General features: G+C 37.7%; 2 protein-coding genes across 3 annotated transcripts; one reads left to right on the forward strand and one right to left on the reverse strand.

Moving 5' to 3' along the window:
• Positions 1-689: 689 nt before the first annotated feature.
• On the reverse strand, positions 690-3,750 carry LOC137168024 (uncharacterized). Of its 2 annotated transcripts, XM_067570441.1 has the most exons (3): positions 3,648-3,750; positions 3,436-3,497; positions 690-2,468 (listed from the first exon to the last, which is right to left on the reverse strand). In XM_067570441.1, the coding sequence occupies exon 3, from the start codon at positions 2,391-2,393 to the stop codon at positions 1,512-1,514; it is 882 nt and encodes a 293-aa protein (XP_067426542.1). In that variant the 5' UTR covers positions 2,394-2,468; positions 3,436-3,497; positions 3,648-3,750; the 3' UTR covers positions 690-1,511. The 2 variants fall into 2 exon arrangements, with proteins under 2 accessions (XP_067426542.1, XP_067426541.1); XM_067570440.1 differs by lacking the exon at positions 3,436-3,497 and having other exon boundaries at positions 3,648-3,742.
• A 6,128-nt stretch (positions 3,751-9,878) lies between these two features.
• Positions 9,879-17,065, forward strand: LOC137201319 (uncharacterized). Its single transcript, XM_067616299.1, has 4 exons — positions 9,879-9,983; positions 13,449-14,217; positions 14,800-14,963; positions 15,751-17,065. The coding sequence occupies exons 2-4, from the start codon at positions 13,477-13,479 to the stop codon at positions 15,845-15,847; spliced, it is 1,002 nt and encodes a 333-aa protein (XP_067472400.1). The 5' UTR covers positions 9,879-9,983; positions 13,449-13,476; the 3' UTR covers positions 15,848-17,065.
• The last annotated feature ends 817 nt before the right edge of the window (positions 17,066-17,882 follow it).

Here is a 17,882-nt window from a genome sequence, read left to right on the forward strand (position 1 = left end):
AGCAGTTTATGAGTAAATGTTTTAATCGGTAGTCGCACAGAACTTAACATTTGTACAGAGCTTCTCCCATGACCAACACAATAGGCATTGCACACGCTCAGTAAGTCAGCATCAATGCATGCTCACTGTTGGAGGGTTTCATAACCCACTTCCACTCCCCTCTAAATGGTTTGAGATGGCGGAGCCTCCACATGAAACCGGAAACAGAGTGGAAGTGGGTAGGGTAGGGTGTAGGGGCTACTTTGGAAAAGGCCTGAAGAGAAGGTGAACGGATATGTGTGGTGTAGTCTGTATGTAAATGTATATGAACATATATATTGTTAATGTTGTCCATTATTAAATATAATGTACAATATTGCAGGAATGCTGCATAAACCAAATACCTTAAACAAACATACAGTAGTACAGTGCTCAAAATACAGATTTGAAGAATATTAAACCTCCAAAACGGATTTTTTTTTGCCCATTAATTTTCATCAGAAACATCTAGTGAACATAACACTGATATATCATCAGTTATTAAGTTGATATATTGAACTTGTTAGCAAACAGTTGCTTATTCCCACATCTAGCAGTTGTATTATATAGATAATGTCAATAATTACTTGTGGAGTTCCTCAGGGTTCTAGCCTTAGTCCTTTACAGTTTCAATCTGCTTAAAGCTGCTTGAAATGTGTTTTTTTGTCCACTCAGCAGAATAGTCTGTAAAAACAACTTCTGTCATAACTTGTTAGCAAACAGTTACTTTTTTCCACATCCAGCAGTTACAGACCAACATTATCATTCATTTGGAGTCGTGTTTCTGTCCACCTGGTGAATGTAAGTCCAATGTTCAGTCTCTTTTAGTTCTGTTTTTGCTCTCTACCAACTCCTGAGGGAAATATCTGGCTCTTTAGGTGCTAAATGCTCCACTATGTTCACCAGCTAGTCTACAGCTAACTGAGTCTGTTTGCAGTTTGGTGCTGAGCAGGCAATCAACACATTACACACTGACAGATCAGACTGTGGAGGGACTGAAATATATGTTACAGACACTTTAAAGATGATATTGATCATTCTTTATTTTAAACTGTGATCAGTCAGCATGACTTTATTCAACTGTAATGTCTGCAATGACTCAGCACTTTATATTGACCTAAATCCCCAATCTGCGGCGCTCTGATTGGACAGTATGAAACAACATATTGTAGTTTTTGTTGGACTTTAACTCACAGCTCTGCTGAGCCTAAATAATAACACACCATGAATTACCATAAAATGACACAATATGAACAATAAACAATATGAAACTTACACAGAAGTATTTGAAATGATTATTAAATACACCACATTACTGTAACTATTGATAACGTAGTCAAGAGTGACTATACAGTAAATCCTTCAGTCATTGATCATATTTTACTTCACTGCATCAGTTTACACCAAACAGTAGAAACAGTATGTGACCAAAAGTATGTGGACAGCCCTGTTCAACAAGTCTAAGTCAAAATCAAGAATCAGTTTCTCTCTCATTAGAAGTTAATGGAGCCTCTCAGACTAACCAGACGCTGCAGATTCTCTGTCACGTAACTGAAGTGATTCTCATTGTCACGCCATTGCTTGCCATAAATGTGATAATAATACCTGTTAAAACAGTCGTCAAAGTCAAGGTCATGACCATAATCAAAAAAATTTGAATTTTCACCAAAAAACATATATTCAGGTCCATTAGGGTCAGGGTCTTCATCATAGCGCATCACCCTGTCCAGCTTGCACTTCTTTCTGATCATCTCCTTGTGTTCTGTGAACAGCGACTCCAGGTTGTTCTGGTAAGCAGAGAGGAGTCTCTTCACGTAGGTGTCAGTCCCTCCTAGTCTCACCTGGTGGATCATCATCTGGATGCGGAAGGCCGCCCCATTCACCCAGGCCTTCAGAGCGTTGTTCGTCAAGTGCCCGTCATCCAACATGGAATTCTTCAGCTTGGTGAGCGCCGCGCTCAGCTGACCGTCGATCCGCTCCAGTTCGCTCCTCAGCTTGCCGGCATTGTCAATGTACGTCCAGCATGTCTCCAGGCAGTGGTCGATCAGATCCCGGACCTCAGAGGCCTTCTGCTCAGCAAACACGCAGCGCAGAGCGTCCTTCGTGCTCTCCTCCTGCGGACTGGAGAACTTCATGTCGATGAAGACGGCGACGGCGAGCGCTCCGAGGCCCGCCATCTCAGGAGCTGACGTGAAGGCGCCAAGCTTCTCCGTCAGGTTCTTGATCCAGTCTGGAGCGCAGTCAGACGCCTCCATCCTCCTCTTCTCATAGTGTTGTTTCAGCATGTCTGAAGAATCCAGACTGCAGAACTTCATGATGGTCTGATTGATGCTCACATCTGTGCTGTATTCCTGCTTACTCTGCCAGATACCCATGATGTGGTGTCAGGGTCAGATGATGATGATGATGATGATGATGATGATGATGATGATGTATTGATCTGTGGAACACTGAAACACAAAATGAGCACTCTAGAGCTTAAACGATAAGTTGATTTATTAATTGACAGAAGATTAATTGGCAAAATTTTAATAATTTAAGTGATTTTTTAAGCAAAAATATCAAAAATTCATTTTTAGCAGCATAAACATTTTTTACTATTATTATTTTTATCTTTTAGACTCAATATATTTAATTTCAGCTTCTATATGCTCATATATACAGGTAGGAATGAACCACTTTTGTTGTCTTGTGTTGTTTGTTTGTATTTATTAATATTATTATTATTATTTTCTCTTATTGTTTTTGCCATTGCTTTGGCTCTTAATGTTAAAAACTGGAACGTGATGGAAAGCCGGTCATGTTGTATCATCCTGAGCTCCATCACAGCTGTCTAAAAAGTTTATTTCAGAAGCTGAAAGTTGAATTGTTAGTTTTGCTGCTTAAATGTCCCACTGTATCCGCTGCAGTGACATTACTGCAAGTAAGGAAACGATTACAATTACTGAAAGCAACCTCTCTGATCTCTATAGTAGTCCGTAAAAGAAAACATGCATGCATCAATACAACACATAATAAAGTAATGACCTGGAAAGCTGCACACTACTCAACATAATTTAAACATCAATTCAGCCTACAGGGACCTTAGAGGTGGAGAGAAACGTCCACAGTGAGCGGCTCTGTTGTGGACACCTGGTTCTTCTCCCAACTCTTCTTTCTTTCCTTCAGGGTCTATTCGCACACGACTCAAAGATAAATAAGTAAATTATTGCAGTTACACAAACGGGCCTCCAGGTTTCCAGCCGCCTGCAGCACAAATAAAAACTTAAAGCAGCAAAACTAAAAACTGACAGCAGTTATAAACCTGACAGCACAGAGAAAACTCTCCAGAGGAAACTCAATTAAACTCAATAAAATCCTGCTATCAAACAAGTTGAACTCAGCTTTGGATGGAGGGAACACAGACCCTGTAAATACCTTTCATACTCCTTTCCTCATGTTTTCATGTGTAGAAATGCTCCTGCTCTCTGTTGTTGTTTCTGTTAATAAAGTTTGAATTTAAAACAGATTTCAGATCAGTTTTCACTGCTGCTCTAAAACAGGATTCCAGTGTTTCTTTATCAGAACACGAAGAAAGGAAGAGATTAATACATTATAACATTAAACCAGAAAGATTTGAAAAGATTTACCTTCCTCTCAGAGAGATTTCTGCAGACAGACTCACATCACATGTAGACTCTGCTGAACACTTCTTGTCTGATTTCTCTTTATGGCTTCAAAAGTGAAAGTTAAATCAGAGCCTCATAAACAGACTGCTGGCGCCTCCTGCTGGTCAGCTGTGTCCTCCTCCTCCTCCTCCTCCTCCTCTTTATCTTCTTTATCTTTGTCTTTATTGGCAGACATCTCTGTAAAAGCTGCAAAACTGTGTACAGAGATGTGTAGAATCATGACATCACAGTTTGGTAATGTCAATGGCAAGGTGACTGCAGCCATCTTGCCATTGTCTTTCTGACACACACTCAAAGACACACACACTAACACACATACACTTGTATATAGGTACACTTAGCTAGATTAACATTGTGTGTTTTGCTATTTTACCTTTTGTTAAATAAATGCTTTTGGATATACCTGTTGTCTGTTTTAATGTTGCACAAGAATGACTTTTGCCAACCTCTGCTCTGTAAAGAACTCAAAATCCTTCAACCTTTACTAGCTATTGATATGGTGATTTTGTTTATAGTTATTAAGTTAATTGGTAATCAAAGTTCCAAATTGATAGATTAGTACACTTTGAGACTGAATTGGCTATCTTTTTCCTTGACTCCAGGGTGGTGCCCCGTTTTTATTATTAATTCTTATAATAATAGTTATAATTTATTGATTTTAATCATTAATGATTATCTTGATAATCATTAATTATTGCTGATAGCCAAACTTGTATCCAAGGCCCAACGAAATGGTGCCCCCTGTGAGGCAGAGTATTGTTGGCAATTTTTCATAATTGTGCAATATTCATTTCAGCATAATTTTGGCCAGTACAAAAATTCTGGAATCTAAAACTTTAGACTACCCGAACGTCTTTATATTTAACACAACTTGTCTGCCACAGGAGTAGATATCTAGCTGTACTTGAAAAAAAGTTAAGTGTGGTGAGATTTGATTTTTCAAAACAAATTTAGCTAAGGCAATTAATAACCCAAAATCTTGAGTTATTGGTAATTGCCACTTCAAGCCCTCAGTATTACATTAAGAGCTTGCTGTTGCTGCTAGCCACTCAGGTTGAACCTACTCTGTAAAAAATGTAAGAATTTCAATTCAGCATTCGCATAGCGCACATTCAATGCCATCTGGGCAAGCTGTCAGAATTAGCTGTTAATTCAAGTGCTCCCCTTGTTAATTAAAACATAGTGTGCCACTGGCCTTGTGACACATAGAGAGCTTTTACCTGGCTGTTACTGTCATGCATTCCAGCCTGAGTAAGAAATAGAGCCTGTGAGATAGAGCCACAACGTGCTACCAGCCCTGTGAAGTTATCCTCTAGCTGTTACTGCCATGGATCAAGGAGAAAACTAGGAGAGAAGAGAGAGGAGCTCACAGCTCGGATGCTCATGTGCTTGTAGAACAAACAAACAGAAACTTAGAGAGATGCAATGGTTATCAGAACAGTTGTAATAATCAATGATCAATGAGTAAATTCATTGAAACAGAAGCAGACCCGCTGTGCAGAAGGAACTCAATGAAAAGCAACTAATTAAAGATTAAGGCAAAAGATGAGTTCTAAGTTTAGGCTTTAAGGACTCAACAGACTGGGATTGTCTGACGTCAGCAGGGAGGTTTATTCCATAAGAACGAGCCCCATAGCAACAAAAACATGTTTCACTCTTCATTTGGGCTCCTGACTGTTGTTTTCAGACACACATGAAAAATTGTGAGCTTGTCCTGTAGAAATCCTGTAAACAAAGTGCCTACTTATTCAGTCAGATGGAAAACAGCAGTCTACAGCCACATTAGCAGCTTTAAACTAGATATAAATGAGCTTATTCCAGATATATCAAAGATATGTTTGAGATCATTTACAAACAGAGACGACTGACAAGCTTCTTTTTACACTGTAAAATGTTCTAAACACAACTGTACATATCCTGATTATTTAATAACTAATTTTCAGGAATCCTTATGAAAGATGTTTCTGTGTGTTATCAGATAAACAGTGACAGCAGGAAATAAATCCAGTATCAGTCAGGATACAAAGTTCAGCTGAGGCTGATGGAGACGTCTTCAGTTCTGCAGGTATTTGATCATAAACCAAAAGCATCACAAATAGATAATTAAATGCTATTATAATGTTATTCAAACATTATGAAAAACACAGAACAATTTCTTGTCTCATGAGAGTTGAGGACAGCTGCCCTGAAACTCAAAGTGCAACTGTTTAATGAAACGCTGCCATCTGGTGGTGACAGGAGAGATTACACCACTCATTTCTTAAAGGTTGGTGAACCTGGATATGCAGTGGGTGATGATATTTCTGTAGTGAGGTTCATGTCTGAAATAAGTCTGTAGCCACAGATGAATTTTTCACAAACTTAAGGAAACATTAAGATCAATAGAAATATGCTCTCCTTAATGTGAATGAACATATAAACTCAGGACTCTGATGATGTAAAAATCCTACAGGTTTATACTCTTACATCAGTTTATATTATTTGCACTTTGTTTCTGTCTGTGAGAATACTACAGTAAAAAGTAGCGGTGTGCAGAGCTCCAGGTCTTAAACAGAGTATCAGGTGCACGGTTGTGGCAAGAATGAAACAAACAAATCACCGGCACTCATGGTTCTATCTTCTTATTATTCATCATGGACAGAAACGGACATGTTTCAGCCAGAAGAAGCCATCATCAGCTTAATAAAAAAACTGGAAAAAATAACAATATACATAAACAGGTGAGGCTCAAACACCAATCAGCGAAGAGAATACATGATTGTATAATAGGATCCAACTGTGAATGAACCGCCCTGATGCAGCCTCTTCAAATGAAGGAGGCGTGACCTCAGTAATCAGTGAAAACAATGACAGGTGTTAATTTGAGAAATCTCTGAAAAATCTCTGAACCAGGATATGTCTATAATGGGGACACATCGCATCTATAGATGTAGAACTATGTGACCCTGTAAGACCAAATAATTTATATTTTTCAAAAGAGCATAGAAAGATGTCATAGAAAAAATATCAAGAATAAATACAACCACATAATACATGTAAAGAATCCAAATGTAAAAAGGGCAAATAGCATGTAACGTTTAATTTCATTCAGAGTTATATTACCCTGTTAAGTAGTTTGAAGCCTTTAAAGAGTATATAGAAAAATATGGAAAAAATATAGAAAAAAATGTAAGGACAAAATATATCTACAAAGTCTAATACGGATGTACAAGGAAACTCATCAGACACTGTCAACTAGCTTTCATATTTTCAGAATAAATGACAAGAAAGAAATTTAAGAGAACAGACATCATGGCCAGCTGAATAGAAGTGTCTACCCACAGGGGATTTTTCATCTTTATTCCTTATGCTACTTTTATGTTTACAAATCCTAGTTTTTAACTCATGTTTTAGTTTTTATATATGCTAACCTACAAGGGCATTTCAAGAGATAGAAAACATATTTGGTTCATAGATTTATATATTAAATAATTGGTATATCAACTTCCTTCTTACCTCAAAGACACCACTGACCTCTTGGATAAAATTGCTCTGCTATGTGTCCCCATTGTAGACATATCCTGTTTCAGAGATTTTTCAGACATTTCTCTTGTTACCTAGTACAACAGTCAAACGAGACCGGGTCAGTTTTGACCCAGGAGGACAATAAGTGTCATCATGTGCTGCCATTAAAAAATTTGAAATGGTTCCGAAACAGTATCCTGACTAAACTTTTCATCCCTCTGCTGGGATGGACCTTTCGTGCCAGTTGTGGATATCTATAATTAATCCCACCAGTGTTGATTGTGTTAACCGCCAGAACACACATTTAAGAAGGGCATCTTGCCCGAAATGTCCATGTGGCAATTACAAAAATAAACTCACTGTGCTGTCCTAGCCTTTCTTATTCATTTTGTCTACTTTAAGGATTTCACACCCTGCTTTATTATTGTGAGTTGAACACATTGTATCATATATATGTTTTCTCCAAAAACAACCTGATGTCCTTTCCTATCTCTTGATGATGTTTGTTTTCATCAATGAGCTCTTAAACATCCATTTTAGTACTTATGGATTTGGAACATAATAAATACAAAATTAAATGCAATTTAAGCTTGTTCATCTGCTTTGTTCACCCCCTGCAACAGTAATACAAATGGTTCATAGTGTTGCCCTGATAGATAAGTTCATTTATAAACACAGTAAATCTTTGATTTCCTTTTCATGACATCTACAGTATAACAATATATAGAGGACATGCATATATATAACAATATATACAACACATACGTGTGTATATATAACAATAAATACTGTACCATTATGGATTCCCTCTATGATATTTTCCTTTTTTATTAAACATGGTCTTTTGTTGTTCTTTTATTTTTTTTATTTTATTTATATAGCACCTTTAAAAACACAGTTACAACGTTCTTTACAGAAAACAAACACAGATAACATTGAGAATTAAAGCTGCAAGCAGCGATGAACGGGCCCTTGCGCCCTTGCGCACCTCGGGCTGTGGCCCAATCGAAGGGCTTCTCTGTCCACTATTTTGCCTGCTGCTGGGGCTGCTTTGCTGCAATGTCACGGGGGGCGCTATTCAGCCAGTTTGCATCACTGATGGAATATTGTCATGTAGACGTGTTCAGGCCGGGACTCTTATCAAACATGTAAAGTTTGGTGCAGACTGGAGCATTTACAATAAAGTTATAGCAACTTCTTCTGTCATGGCGAAACATCAGATCTCAACGGTGTGAGGATGAGAATTTTCTGCAGGGTGAGACATGTCTGTCTCGCTCACACCTGTGTCATCAAAGTTATGCAAGTTTTGGGCCCATTCACTTGAATTTCAATTAGTAAATTGAAAACTCTTGATGAGTTTGTGTGTAAAAGAAATTAATTTCCTAATTTTCATCAAGTCTATTTTTAGAAAAGTAAAGACTTTTAACCCACATGACCTGGTCAAAGTTTGATTGACATGTGTACTGTCAGGTGTGTAGAGACAATAAGTAACTGCAGCTGGACACAGAAAAATACTCATATATTTGAATGGAGAGTGTGAGCGAACCCACACCTTTTTGAACATTTACTGCTTCCACATAGTTTTAGATACAAACTTCATTTGAACTTTAAATGAGTCACGAGACTTTGACCTACAAATCTTGAGTTTACATGTGTTTTCTATCTTTTACTGTTTTTGAGATATTAGAGTGTGAGTTTTAAAGTCTTTTCTTGCTCCTCCTGTGATTTTATAATGAGTGTGTATTGCAGAATGTTTCACAGCACTGAGGGAGTGACATCACCAGGAGCAGTTGGAGAGGAGGATTTTAGAGTACGCTTCTGGTGAAATCTCCTCATAAATCCCATGACTTTGGCCAAATCTTACATTAAAAATCATATTTTAGTAGGAAATTTCGTGGCGAATCCATTGATACAGGTTTGAAAGTGGTCAGACTTATAGTTTAGACGTCAGAAGCCTCTGTTTGACACAAAGATCATGCATCCTCATTGCTTTACATTGTAAGGGTGATGTGGCACTGCAACTTTCAGGGCTTATAAAATCCAAACCGTTCGAGTTATTACAAAGTTTTTAACAACTTTTTTTCAGCATAGTGTCATAAGTCATCTATTAAAGTTCGAAGTCAATACCATTAATACCCATTAACGAAGCGATAGCGTTTGTTTTTGTGCCAAAATTGGGGCAAAGTCTTATTTTGAAAAGCTTATTGCAGACTTCCTGTTGGATTTAGGTCAGGGGTGTCCCTGACCTAAGTGTATGATTTGTAGGTTTTTGATGAGACAAACAATTGAGTTTTGGTTTGATCTCTCTTCAACATTCCTACGGGCTGTGGCAGACATATTAGTTACACACGTGGTGCTCTAGAGCACATTTTGGCACTTTGGAGGTTAATTTTTACATTTTATCACATTTTGCACCAGACCTGATGTGTGTGCCAAATTTGGTGAGTTTTTGAGCATGTTTAGGGGGTCAAATTTAGGTCTGATGTCCTGTAATAATAAAGAAAGAAAGAAACAAACAAACCCTAATAACTCTGTGTTTAAGGAGTGTCTTGTGTCTCTGTGTCTTGGAAATGTTTGGGGGAATTTCACAGTTAAACATTAACAGCCATTTAGGTAACAGTGGTTTCTCTTTGACTTGCAGTTGTAAAACCTTTTTAATACATGATTCTGAGACAGCCAATAGAAAGACAGGAACAAGTATAAGGAACATACTGTTTTCTCCTCCTCTCTTCTGGTATAAATATAAGTGAACCTGAACGCTGACTGTTGGTGTTTCCCAACACAACTAAGAGGGTGTAAATTTAAATGTTCACTTTGTAAATTATTTTTCCAAAAACATTTACTTTGCTATATTACAAATGATATTGTAGCAATCCCAGAATCAGATTTCATGAATGTTGTTTTCCAGCAGAGTTTGAGGTCGTCTCAGCCAGTTTTATTGTCTCTTTTCTAAACTAATTGTCTGCTTAGAAAACTGAGGGCTTTCTTTTAAAGAACCCTGCAGTACTCTGCAGGTCAAAGTAACGTGCACCCAGGCACACCGGGTGCACATGCGGCACACTTGGATTCAGGGTGAGATCAGAGAGAATAATACATTGTAAATGGGCAAATAAGAAGTTGTGATAATTATGGCCAATATTCTCTCTCTCCTTTTTGTTTTTTTGTTTAGACTTCTGCAGAATATTCTGCTTGAGTTTCAGTTCTAGACAGACTTCGGATGTAATTATTTTTAAATATGATGACTTACTGTGTAATATGTAATGATCTCTCATCCTGCTGCTCTGCTCTGTGCTTTCATTATTATGATTATTCTCTCATTTTCTCATTCAGGCTAAATGAGAGCTGCTAGTTTACAGGGGCAGTCAGGTCTAGTCCTCAACTAAAATGGCCCGTTTAAGTCTTGAAGAGCTAAAATCGCCTTCTGAGTTATGTATTAAAATAGTCCTTGATTTGAGATAATGTTGGGTAAAACAATCTGCTTTTGAAGTTATGATTATTCACTCCTGCATAACATTACAGCTACATCAGCTATTGGTGCTAATAGCTCCCACCAGAACCTGTGAGTTGTTAGGCTTTAAAAATGCCTTGTGAGTATTGAGAACAGCACCTCAGGTTTAACATTGTTTAACAAGGTTTAATTATACAAATGATATGATGATGTGTTGTAAGACTATTTCATTTATATAAATTGTTTGTACTTGTTTAACCTTGAAGATGGCTTAGTAGCCTCAGCCTACTATCATTTTAGGCTACATAATGTTTTTATGAATATAATTCCAAATATGAAATAGCCATTCTTCTAATAAAAATTTCCTGTCCTGATCCACCCAATTATATAGTGTTCTTGATGCATTCCTGGTTTTCAATTTAATTAATCCAGACAAGTGCAGGTGGCCTTTTCTTGACTTAATCCAAGAAGTTAGGCGGTGTAGAAATGCATAAATTTATTTTAAATTACAATTTTTTTTCTGGGAGAGGACTCTTATGTATCTCTCCAAATTTGCTCCCCCATTTTAATATATAACCAGGCACCTATGGTGGTGGCTGATAACTTCTGCTAAGACTGATAAGGCTGATAAGGTTGGGCGGTGATTGGGAGGTGGTGGAGTGCGCAAAACGGCACCATGAAAGCACTAAGGCACTGTGCTATTGTTTAGATGTGATCTGCTAATGTTAACAGCTGATATCTTAATTGATGTCCAGTGGAATGACAGCAAGGGAATAATAAGTGAGCATGTGTGAGGGATGGGAATGACAGATGATTTGAGAAATAATACTACAGACCTGAGCATGCAAAATATGGTCTTCCTGACTGAACTTTCACTGAGCTTATTTTACACATGGCTGTGCATGTCCTTATATTTACAACCTCTCATTGTCACAGGTTTGGATACAGTCAACAACACCATATAACAAGATGTCAATTATCAAACAGCTGATGATATCAAAGAAGTGTCATATATTTATCGATCACCCTACTTTTAAACAGTCTTTTAAATCTCTGAATTGTACTACACATTTTTAATTCATACTCAAGATTGTTCCATACATTCACTCCTTTTATTGAAATGTATAATGTATTGAAATAATAATGTATATTTGTCCTTACCCATAATTTTTTAGCCATAATTATTCAGTTCATATTTGCTGTCTCTTTTTACATACATGTTTAGAATATTGGATGTTAACAAATGATTGTACACTTTATACATTCTTTGTCCAATCCTATAATCAAGTAAATCGTTAAATTTTAATATATGTAGTTTTGTTATCAGGCCTTTAGTTGGTTCTTTATGATCTAATTTAAAGAGGACTCTTATGGCTCTTCTTTGTAAGATGAAAACTGATTTCTAAGCCATAGGTGATGTTTGGAACAAGAATTGAGCAGTGTAAAGCATACATGTGCTGATTTAATAGATCCTTAGTCTTGTATAGTATTGATATTCAGAGACGATTCTAAGAATTTTTAACTGGGGTAGCCCAGGAGTGGCAAAGGGATGTCTAGAGGTGGTTGCAATGTGTTTTTAATGTGCACGCACAGCAAGCAAATTTTTTATATGCATTAATATTCCGCTGATAATAGACTAAAACATAGACTAATAGGCTACATGCATACGCATAACTGTTGATGGTCAATCTCCTATTTTGCAGAACCTTTATAGTAAGGTAGGCTAACAATCACAATGACAAATAAATAGGACCTTTTTCTGAACTCATTTACAAAGGTTAAGGCTATTAAGTAGTGAAATGCTCTAAGCAAACCAAACAAAAAATGCATTATGCAAACCCTGGGTTCTGTCTTACTCTAAATTAACTGAAAATGTTAAATCAGAATTGTATAGTATACCATACAGTATAGCATATACTAATATAATAAGACATTTAGGCTGGATGTTTTTGGATAAAGAATATAAAACAGGTTCTGACCATTTTTTAGTCCATTACAGTCATGGACTTTATTTTGAAGAACAAACTGTAAGGTGTTAGAACATCCAGTGTTAATTATTTGGTGTGTAACAGGACACGACCTGCAGACTGCAGCATCACAGTCGGACTCAGTCCACACCCTGATTCTCCTCTTCACACATAAAAAACACACAGCCACAGGAAGTAAATATGAAGAATGAATGTAACTCTGAGTGATACTAGACAGTTCTGACAATATGCAGATGTTTCTATTTCTGACAGTAGACTGAGATGGCATCATTTACATCATTTACTCTTTCAGACCTTTAACATTTTAACAAATACTGCAGTTTCGTCATATTCACAAGCAAATATGTGAATTAGGCTGATGTCTTAAATCAGTTTCTACATATTCTTTGTCTCATATTTCATTATATGAGCACAATGTGTAGCGAAATCCTACATGATCCAAGACTGTGCAGGAGAAATGTACAAAATGTGGTACTTGTGGACTACTGTTTACTGTCCTTTACTCTCCGATAATAATTTCCAATAATAATAAAACCATATCATTTCTCTTTTTGATTGTAGATGGTATAGTTTTTCTTTGCGCTATGTATTCAAGAAGTTTAAGTGGTTGTGTTGTCTCAGTATACCCAGGTTTGGACTTCTAAATGTAAGGAGTATTTACAGTTTTTGAGTACTGGATGTTGCACAGCCTTCGGGCCTCTAGAGTGCAGGACATGTTAACAGGATGTTTGAGTATCAAGTAGAAGAGAAGCATATCTGCTTCATTTTCCTACCAAAAGACGTCATATTCCTTAAATAACCTTTTTTCTGTCGTTCCTGTAGACTGCTGACCTCTCAGTGTGAACTGACCATGGATAATGCCGATAAACTCATTGATCAGATCTTCTCCTTTGTGGATCTACAGAGGGAATGTGCAGAAAAATTGAACAACCTGGCCAGTGATCTGGAGGACTACAATAAGGGTGTAAATGTCAGTAAAGTTGTTGGGAGCTCTTTGTCTGTAGGTGGTGCAACTGCACTGACAGTGGCAGGTTTAACAGCCCTCTGCACTGGAGGAGCGACGATACCTTTCCTAGCTACAGCAGGTACGCTAGCATCAGGGCTCGGCTTGGCTACCAATATAACTTCAGACGTTGTCGATGCTGTCAAATCAAGTTCTGCCATGAACGAGGCAAAGCAGATTTCAGAGAAGATCCAGAATCTTGAAAAGGAAATCCAGGAACTCACTGGATCACTGATGAAGGAAGCAGAGAAGTCCTGCAGTGATGTTCCTCCTGAAGATTACGTTGTGGATCAGATCCTGAGAAAGATAGCCAAACGAAACGGACTGAAGCTAAATGATAAGATCAATGTGCTCACATTGGTATCTGATTTGTCTGTAAAGAAGATGTTTGAGAAAGATAAAGACTTTGGTCTTCTGCAAAAGTCTGCACTGGAGTTGCCACTGCTTTCAGAGTTTGTTACAGACCTGACCTTAAAAGAAATTGCCATAGCAGGAACAAAGAAAGCACAGAGAAAAATGATAAGAACAGGAGTCACCAAAGCGGCCACCTCTATGGGACTGGCAGCATCAAAGAAAGCGATTAGACGTGTAAGTATCAAAGACAGTCACTCAAACAGTGGAGCTTAGGAATAGTTTTTGACCTGCAGCATTCAAGTCAAGCCAATTTTACTAACATCCTCTATCCTTAGACCCTCAATTCAAATAAGCAATAACTCCCAAAAAACACTTTAACAGTGGAAAATGTTAGAAAGCTCAGGAAGAGCAGATGAGGGATCCCTCTGCAGGATAGACAGACAGGAAATAGATGTTGTATATACAGAAAAGACCAAGAAAGCAAAATGACAGAAATACAGCATGGACAAACTGGATGAAAAGATTATAGATAGATTGATATCATACAGTTTATTAAGAATCTGACCAGGAAGATGTCAAGGAGAGGTGAGGAAGAAAAACAGTATCCGTACTGTGCCACAGGTCTAAAAGTATTCCCAATCCCACTGATTACTATGTTCAACACCATATTCATGTTTCAACTAATCAATTCATTCATTATAATAACTTAGACATGGAACAAAGTAATTCAATATATAGTCAAAATTACTTCATTCAGAATCCAGTAAATCCAGCCGTTCTTATTCTTGTTATTAACTATAAAGTGTTTATTTTCAGGTTGGTGGAGGAGTAGTTGATCTTCTGTTTTCTGTTCCTGAGCTTATTGGAAACTGTAACAATCTGGAGAACTGTGAGACAGAAGCCAGTCAGAGTCTGAGAGAGATGGCTGAGGCCATACAAACTGCCTCTGAAGAGATGAAAAGAGAACTGGATGAAATCGAGTGAGTCTCAGTTCTGTAGCTACACATGCAACGTTTCACTTCCAAGTTTAAGGTCGAGTTATGAGAGGGTGAAAAGAGTGAAAAGGGAAAACGCCTTAAATGAGCTTAAAACACATTCAGAATCAGAATGCCATCAGACCAGCCAGAACACATCTGGAGGTGGTCAGGCTCGCATTGTGATCAGATCTCAGCAGGTGTGAATGTCATCTGTACAGCGTGACAACATTCATATGAAGTTGAAAGGTCACCTGTGTGTTGATGAGTCAGCCAGCTCCACCCAGCTAGTTTTCATATTGAGATCTGACCACAATGCGGACACAATTGAGTAAACAAGGATCTGTTATAATACCAGGTATAAATGCAAAGACCCATGGATCAGATGTCATTCTCCAGACAACATATCCAGATCACATGTTAATACCAGCTGAGATTGTTGGGTAAGGCTGTTTGCTGAAACATTGGTCTTTAGAAACTGAAATAAAAGATGACTTCTGAGTCATGAGTTTGTGGCTTTCCAATTCCTTCTTTGATGTCTTGATGTGTGGTTTGCATTTTCCTTCAGTTCTTCATGGACAACATTTTCATAACTGACTGTTCAGTGTTACTACGAGTACCGCAGACCCACACGTTTTGCGTTGCTGGTCAAGTTTACTTGTTCCCTTGAGTGATGAACTTGTGCAGTTTACTGTAAATAGTGTGATGAAAAATTGCATCTGTTAACATGTACAAACATACAGTAACATGGACATTTTGACTAAGATGCTTCTTTTTTAATGTCCTCTTACAGAGAGCTGTGTCAGAAGATAGCTGACATGAAGTGCTGGAAGAAATACATCAAGAGGGGCTCTCGTAAGAGGAGGCTGAGGAAAATGTGGTGTTTTTAGATGAAGACAAGACCAAAAGCAAAACCCTGTTAATTTCTCAACATCATGGATGTATTATAAAGACAGGATAGTGGATTCCAACATGACACCCATTGATGAAAATGTCCTACCCAGTACATTCACCAAAATTTTGTCCTCTCTTCTTGGTCTCCTTAAATGCTGAGATGATGTCACACACACATAAAATTAGATTTTCTAGGCTCTAGGAAAGATTTAAAGCTAGTGATTTAAACATTCATGACACAAAGAGTAATAACCAGTAGTGCTGTTGGTCATTTGGACAAATCAGCAGCAGGTATCCAGCTCTGATAATACATCCATGATCAATACTTTCCTCCTTCTCTACTCTTTCTGTGACTCTGTGATACATCTCACAAATGTATACTTCATGTTTAAGACTCAATGATTTACTAAAACTAATCTAATGTCATGGTGATGCCTACCCTGTTTTTACTTTATACTCTTACACATCAAACTCATATTGTCTCTCTCCAGCTTCAGGCCACCTTCCTCGCCTTTCTTACATATATACATGTATATACTGTTTGTAGTGTAATATTAGTCAGTGTGATGATTTGTCACCTGGCCTCTCCTGGACTTTGATCTCTGGATTTTGATCTGAATTTGAACTTGAGTGGCTGAATTGTACTGAAAGCTTGGGGGCATGACAGGACATATACTGGGTGTTTAGACTCGCTGCCTGTCTGTGACCTGCCTACTCTTCTTCTGTATGCTTCACCTCTCTACTCTCATTTGTAATAAAACAATAATCTAACATCATTTAATTAAAAATCAACTCAAGTATTATTCTGGTCTGATTTTGTTTTCTCACCAGTCGATGCAACAATGGCACTCTGGCTGCAGCGCCTCTCTTTCGGCTGTGACTGTAACATAACTCTGGTGGTCACTGCCTCCTCTACACTCTGTTCTGTCTGATTCTACAGAACAATATTCAACCTCGTAACAGTATAGCACCACATCTCTGATTCCAACATCATATCATGAAACTAGTTTTCTTCCAAATATACTAATAGTGTCTGCTTTAGTGTCCCTTCTCCCTATCGCTAGTGAAAAAATACCATGGCAGATGGATTGTTTTGGTCCCTGAGATTGGATACCATGTTTGTCAGTCCTTGAAGGCACCTCTTAAAAAAATGTAGAAAAGTAGTTTGTAGTCAAAGGCAGATTGCCAGAACTCACCAGATGATGTAGGGACCATTTTTAGGGTAGAACTGGCACTGATTGTGTATTATTAATGTATTATTTGTAATTATTGTACCTCTCAAAGTGGGGTTCGGGGACCCCCAGGGGGAAATATGGATTTCACTATTATCTCATTAACTAGAAGTTAGTGCAATGAGAGAATGTATTAGAATGACTATTATGTTCATAGGTTTCACACTCTTCACTGTTATCTGCCAACCTACAGTGTAGTAGTATAGTTAAAGGAACGTGTTTATAATTTGTGTGCTGAACATTGAATTGTATGGTGATTTGACATCATTTGATTTGATCAGACATGATTGATTTGAGTCATATTTGGGTGAATGAGTGCTTCACTTTCTAAACTGGATCATCTGGGAGGGTAAACTCATCTGGGTTTTAAATGGTCACCAATGTTCAGACTTTGATATATATAACAATATGTACACCATACACGTATATGCAACTATACATATTGTATGTCCATATTGGCGTTCTTGTTGGGAATTCAGTCTGTGATGGTATTTCTTTCCTGCACAGGGTCTTTTATTGTCGTGAGAAAGAGTTGTTGTTTCTGAGAGGTCAGAGGTCACAGAAGGTCACACAAAGTGTTGCAACCTTGTTCATTAGCCATGTCAAAGAGGGAGACATAATGTTTTCAGGAGTTAAACAAAGTCATTTATTAAATATAAACGGGGGAGGGTCTGCCATCCCTGCTCTCTATACCACAATAGCAGAGAGAGAACAGGGACAGAGGGGCTGTTTGGTTGAATATGTTAGTCTAGTCTGCCTAACTCATTGATCTTTTATCACCATGGCTCTGAAATATCAG

Source organism: Thunnus thynnus, chromosome 17, assembly GCF_963924715.1.
Source record: "Thunnus thynnus chromosome 17, fThuThy2.1, whole genome shotgun sequence".
Classification (NCBI taxonomy): Eukaryota; Metazoa; Chordata; class Actinopteri; order Scombriformes; family Scombridae; genus Thunnus; species Thunnus thynnus.

Excerpts from the sequence above, each read along its gene's own strand:
- LOC137168024 (XM_067570441.1), bottom strand. The coding sequence starts at position 2,393 with ATGGGTATCTGGCAGAGTAAGCAGGAATACAGCACAGATGTGAGCATC.
- LOC137201319 (XM_067616299.1), top strand. The coding sequence starts at position 13,477 with ATGGATAATGCCGATAAACTCATTGATCAGATCTTCTCCTTTGTGGAT. Across the intron at positions 14,218-14,799 it reads CAAAGAAAGCGATTAGACGT|GTTGGTGGAGGAGTAGTTGA; the intron begins GTAAGTATCAAA and ends GTTTATTTTCAG. Across the intron at positions 14,964-15,750 it reads AGAGAACTGGATGAAATCGA|AGAGCTGTGTCAGAAGATAG; the intron begins GTGAGTCTCAGT and ends GTCCTCTTACAG.